The sequence below is a fragment of the Hipposideros armiger genome, unplaced genomic scaffold (assembly GCF_001890085.2).
Source record: "Hipposideros armiger isolate ML-2016 unplaced genomic scaffold, ASM189008v1 scaffold_15, whole genome shotgun sequence".
NCBI classification, from domain to species: domain Eukaryota; kingdom Metazoa; phylum Chordata; class Mammalia; order Chiroptera; family Hipposideridae; genus Hipposideros; species Hipposideros armiger.
This window is the reverse complement of record NW_017731365.1, coordinates 4,798,382-4,804,751: the sequence shown is the minus strand read 5'-3', so window position 1 is coordinate 4,804,751 and position 6,370 is coordinate 4,798,382. Positions and strand designations below refer to the sequence as shown.

The window sequence follows — 6,370 nt, the reverse complement described above, 5'->3', positions numbered from 1 at the left end:
GCTGCTGGCCGCTCACGCTGGCTGCTAGCCGCTCACGCTGGCTGCTGGCTACACACGGTAGCCCATGGCAACCTACCTGCCTTCGCTGGCGACTCACGGTAGCCCAGCTCCAGGTGGAGCTGTTGTTCAGCGTGTTAGCTGTAGAGGGCAGTGTCACTGGCCCTCTTATATGGGATCCGAAACGGGGCTCTCTGGCATCCCAAGCCAGCTCTTAACCAATGCGCCACTCGGCCGGCCCTACAATAGATCTTAATGGAAATCATTGGGGTTGGTTAGCCCATCTGAAAACAAATGCACAGTTTTAGACATAATCACCCATGCTATTGTGTACTGTTATTGAAATCATAGAAGCTGACATACTGATGATGATGGGGCAGTTTTTTCTCTTAACTTTATAGACATGTGATGGTCTCTTAGTGATTTATAGACTCTGAAACTTCTCTCCTGGGATTTAATAGTCTCATTCACTGTAACACATAGAATTACTATGAGTTCCAAAGGATAACTTTGGATTGTCAATTATTTATGCTAGGAGAGCTGGGCAAGTAATATAAATGAATCAATAGTTGATTGAAGTGGAGTGGATAAAAAAGATAGCAGGGAGTGATGGGGACTGTGATGAGCTCATGTTCCATTTTTAGGGATGAGAGTAGGCTCCAGCCTATTGTTGCCATAAGTTGTCAGGTCTTCTAATTTCTCTAAAGACACTGGAAATCTAAATTTTTAGGTGAAACTTCCCAATTTTAGGGTGAAATCTCCCAAAGAAAACATGTCAGTGTGAATGCAGCCTCCTGAGGGTTACCTGTTTACTCTCTGTGCTTTTGAATCTACCCTTATTTAATTAACCAAGGATAATTCCCTTAGGATGAATTCATAAGAACAAGGTTTTCCCCCTCCTCAAACTAGTCCCATGGGTTGCTGGAATTGCATTTGAGACTATGCCAGCTTTCCTTTCACTGAACTGCAGACCCAGTTTTAATCTAATTTTCAGAAGCAAACTGGTGTTGGGCATAGTTATTCTATCTATACATTGAATTGGCTGTAGGACATCATTTTGTCAGTGAGTTTAAGGCAGCATGACCTGTAAAGCTATATGACTTGTAAGTTTCTCTGCAAATATTGAGCTTTTACTGAAGCACTTTTCTGTAAGGGAGTATCTCTGACTACATATGATTTAAACATGATGGAATTCTTTATTTTGGTACTTTTTTTTTTACCCTTCCATTAATTAATTTTTCTTTATATTATAGGCATATAGTTGGCAAGAGAGGAGATACTAGGAAGAAACTAGAAGTGGAGACCAAAACTTCTATTAGTATTCCTAAGCCTGGACAAGAAGGAGAAATTGGTGAGACCCAGTGTATACTATACGTTGTATTTGCAATCTCTTTTGCATGTGTATGGAATAATGTAACCCAATCGAGGTGTTTAGTGACTATATTCCTTATAGGGTTCTGTGGCTATTGGCCTTTTTATGATATGTGAGTATCAATCTCCCAGATGACAAAAGATGTAGTTATTTGTACCTTGCTTGATTGAGTACTTGGGCCTTCATTTTATGCTTTACCATGCACAGATGGGATAATGTTTCCAGATTTCGTTGTATACCGAAAGAAAAAGGAGTTTTCTTTTATGCTTTAGTGATGGAGTTAGTGAATTGTTTCAAGTTAGAATTAGAGAAAACCAATGAGATCTGCGAATTTGAAATAAAGTTCTGTCCTTTCCCTAAATGTTCTCCTGTTTTTACCTTGCTTTGTAGACTGGGAAGGAAATTATAAGAGTAATGATTAAAATAATCTGATTCAGATAACTGCTCAGGGAGGAAAAATAGTTTGGCAATACAAATCAAGTCAGAGAGTGACTGTACCTAGTCCCCGCTTATCTGAGGGAGAATATATTCCAAGACCCCCAGTGGATTCCTGAAACCTTGAATAGTACCAAATCCTATATGTATTGTTTTTTCTTATACATACATACCTATTGTAGTTTAATTTATAAAGTAGGCACAGTAAGAGATTAAGAACAATAATAATAAAATAGAACATTTATAACAATATACTGTAATATAATTATGTGAATGTGAAAAAAAAAAAAAAAGAAAGTGACTGTACCAAGCATCCATGTGAACCAAGCGCACAGGCTTGTGTTGTAAAGTGGCTTTGAGTGAGGGGCACTGTAGGGAGAAAATTCTAAAAAACTCATCCTAAAACTAGAGGGCTTCTTCAAAGTCAAATATGGGCAGCAACCTCCAACAATCCATTTTCCGTAAACACCCATAGGTTATATTAAGTTTTAGGAGAAAAGAGTTACAAGCATTCTTCTTCTTTTGTGCTATGTAAGAATTTCAATTGCTGTGACAGACAAGTAGCAGTTGACTTCAGAGCAGTGCTGTCCAAAGGAACTTTCTGTGGTGACAAGAATGTTCCAAGTCTGCACTGCCCAGTTATAGGAGCCACTAGCCACATGTGACTGTGAGTACTTGAAATGTGTCTAGTGTGACTGAGGAATTGAATTTTTAATTCTATTTAATTCTAATTAATTTGACTTTTAGTTTAACTAACTGCATCTGAGCTCCTGCATTGGACAGCGCCTTTCCTTAAACTTTAAAGTTCAGGTTACAAATATTGAAGTAATTTTATAATTGCATCTAAGCTTACTTTTCTAGTTGTTTGCTGATTATAGAATTAATACATGCTTTCGAAAAAAATGGAAGCTTGCAGAAATTATATACAAGGTATAAAGGGAAGTCTCTTGTAACATGAGCCCCAGACATAATTGCTATTAACGGTTGAATATGTTCCCTATTTTTTCTATCCATATACAATAGTAACATATACGAGTAATAATTTTCGTAACATGGTATAAATGTAGAGACCTTAGCCATTTTAAAATTTATCCAGAAAAGGGTAGGCGGGTTGTAAAGATTTGATTTCAATTTAGAACGCACAGATATTTCAGTGTGAAAAATGAGTGTGTCTAATCATTTAAGAATTTACTAGAACTAATTTAATTGAAAAACAAGGATAAACTGGCTTGCTGCTCTTGTAGGGAAGTAGTATATGGAAAAAAATAAAATTGATTGGTTAGAATAAATTGAGTTGTGATATGAAATCAAGACTGCAGTTGCTGTCTTTTGGTGTGGTTTTTGCTGTCATTTATTCGTTTTCTTCTGCATTTCCTTAGTTAGAGAAACTAGAGAAGGTAATACCTAGAAGGTTTTAAATTTGTCCTCTGGATAAGAATCTGTTCTAGTCTGTTTTGAAGTCTCACACAATGGGATATCGGAAGGAGCTTTAAAATAATTGTTATTGTAATTAGAGAATTGTGTTTCTTTTAAAGTTTAATTTCAATACCTTCAATTGTTTTCTTCCTGTGTATCCCATGCTTTAGTCCTTAGACCCATGTCATGTAAATTCTGGTCCTCTCAGGTATTTGTAGATGTAGAATATTTCTATCCTCATTACATTTGCATTTTAGTCATTATTTGATCAGCTTTGAATCTTTTCTGGTAATCAGTCTGTCTGAGCACCTTTCAAGTGTCCTTTTCAGTTTACTGTGTTACAAAAATAAAAACATCTTATTTTCTATCAAACCACCTTCTTAATGAAAAAGAACAGATTTAGCATTTTGTGCCAAACTTTTATAGAAATAAAACATAAACGTGAGTTATAAACCCCCCCTCCTCCACCCCGTTCCTTTAAGTTTCTCACCAAATTTTTGATCTCTGGCAGAGATAATTATAATTTCTACTTACCTATAATTTTGTCCCAGTTTACCTTTGAACCCTCCTTATCAGTATTTCTCCAACACCATATTTGAGTGCCTGTTATGGATACTTCCTTTCACTGGGCATTCGAGTCTTTTGGACTTTCAAAGTATTCTATCTGTTAATATAAGTAATGTCATTAGAAAACATTGTATCTCTACTCCTTACAATTTTTGGTTATTATGTCTGTTTTTTACTTAGGTAGACAGTTCTCAGGCTTTCTGTTAATCCATTCATTCATAATTCGTTTTCTAGCTATTTCCATGTTGTTTCTTTACAGCAAAATGGTTATAACACTTCCTTATTAAGAAACAGAAAGGCTGGGCCAGCTGAGTGGCACGTTGGTTAAGAGTTGGGTTGGGACTCTAGCTCTGAGCAGCAGGGCCCTGGTTCGGATGCCACATGAGGGCCAGTGATGCTGCGCCCTCTACAGCTAAGATGGTGAACAACAGCTCGACTTGGAGCTGGGCTGCCATGAGTTGCTGGCGACGGCATAGGTTGCAGTGGGGTTGGCCGGCAGCTGGTGTGCGCTTTTGTGAGCTGCCGTGAGCCGCCATGAGTGGCTGCCCAATTACTGGCGAGCATCTGCCTCACTTGGGAAGAGCGCAACGATAATACCGACATGGGCCAGTGAAGCGACGTCCTCCACAACTAGACTGAGGAACAAAAAGGACAGCAACTTGTCTGTTCCCCTCCCCCAATTTCCCAATAAAAGAAAAAAAAGAAACAAAAAGAAACAAAGGTTGTTCTTATAGAAAATTTCAAGTGCTTTAATGGAAAGTATTAGGACAAATAAATGGAATTATTTAATTTCTGCAGTTGCCTAGAAGACACTAGCTTGTGGTCTTTAAAGTACATAGCACATTTTACTACTATTATAGTTAATACTTCAGTGTTTTTATCATATTCAGAAGTCTGTCCGTAACTCTTTTTTTTTTAAGATTTTATTGGGGAATTGGGGGAGGGGAACAGTGTTGGGGAATTGGGGAGGGGGATCAGCCAAGTTATTGTTCAGTCTTCATTGTGGAGGGCTCCAGTCGCCATCTGGCTTCCCGTTGGCAGCTCGTGGCTTCTAAGCACAAGGTGCTGTGTTTAATCTTAGTTGCGGGTGGGCATAGCCACCATCCCTTGCAGGAGTGGAACCAGCAGCCTTGTTGTTAAGAGCACACTCACTATTCTCTGAGCCATCTGGGCAGCAGCTCAGCTCAGGGTGCCGAGTTCAGTCTTAGTTGCGGGTGGGCATAGCCACCATCCCATGCAGGACTTGAGCCTGTCCTTAACTCTTTAATAGTCGTTGAAATGCCAGTTTTGTTCATTGTTCCTATCTTCTGTACCTTTCCAGTTCTGGAACCTAGGGGTTTAATCTCTGTTTAAACAGAGATTGTGTAATCCCTAAATGGTTTTGTTTCTTTGTAGACAATGGCCTATGTTCTTATGGCTTCCCCCCACTTTCATTTATATATACAAAAGAACAGCCCAGATCAAAGAAGGCCAAATTATACCAAAACATGGAAATTTAGTATTCATACATATAATATAAACATTTTAACTTTAGCTTTCTATTTTCATATGTATAGGATTGTATGTATTGTAGTAAACTCTCCTTTGCTTTTTTACTATAGTGAATCACTAATAATTTTTGCCATACTAATTTTTTTGAGGTAAAATTCACATAACAGAATTAAATTTTTTGCTCTTAATTTTTTTATTATATGAATTTCTATGTGATGTATTTTTTTTATTGTGGTAAAAGATACACAGCATAAAATTTACAATTTTGACCATTTTAAAGTGTTGAATTCAGTGGCATTTAGTACATTTACAATGATGTGCAACCGTCACTACTAGTTCTAGAACTTTTTTTTTTTTTTAAGCTGAGCCATCCTGCCACCTGTTGGCAGCTCAGCTCAGGCTGGGAATCGAACCGGCGACCCTGTTACTCAGAGCTCGCATTCTTGAGCGAGCTCTTAACCAACTGAGCCACTCGGCTGGCCCCTAGTTCTAGAACATTTTTATCACCTCAAAAGGAAACCCCGTGCCCATTAAGCAGTCACTCCTCATTCCTTCCTACTTCCAGTCCTTGGCTACCATTAACCTGCTTTTTGTCTCTATGAATTTGCCTGTTCTGGATATTTCCTATAAATGGAAGCATACAATATGTGGCCTTTATTGCCTGTAGTCTTTTACTTAGCATAATGTTTTCCAGATTCATCCATATTTTTGCATATATCAGTACTTCATTCCTTTTTTTTGTTTTTGTTTTTAAGATTTTATTGGGGACTTAGGGGAGGGGAACAGACAAGTTGCTGTCCTTTTGTACTTAGTCTCGTTGCAGAGGACGCTGCCTCACTGGCCCATGTTGGTATCATCATTGCACTCTTCCCAGGTGAGGCAGATCGGTCGGTAGTCTCTGGATGGCTGCTCATGGTGGCTCTTGGCAGCTCACACCGGCTGCTGGCTGCACACGCTGGCTGCCGGCCACACACGGTAGCTTATGGCAGCCCACTGGAGCAGGGGCTGCAGCCTACGCTGTCGCCGGCAACTCACGGCAGCCCAGCTCCAGGTTGAGCTGTTGTTCAGCATCTTAGCTGTAGAGGGCAGTGT

General features: G+C 39.0%; 1 protein-coding gene across 5 annotated transcripts in view; it reads left to right on the top strand.

Moving 5' to 3' along the window:
• The window catches only part of ASCC1 (activating signal cointegrator 1 complex subunit 1), a 124,827-nt gene that overhangs the window by 7,467 nt on the left and 110,990 nt on the right, over positions 1 to 6,370 (top strand). For all 5 annotated transcript variants that reach the window (XM_019625483.1, XM_019625509.1, XM_019625500.1 and 2 more), the window contains exon 4: positions 1,251 to 1,348. In XM_019625483.1, the coding sequence (XP_019481028.1) occupies positions 1,251 to 1,348 (98 nt within the window). The remainder of the gene's footprint in view (positions 1 to 1,250; positions 1,349 to 6,370) is intronic.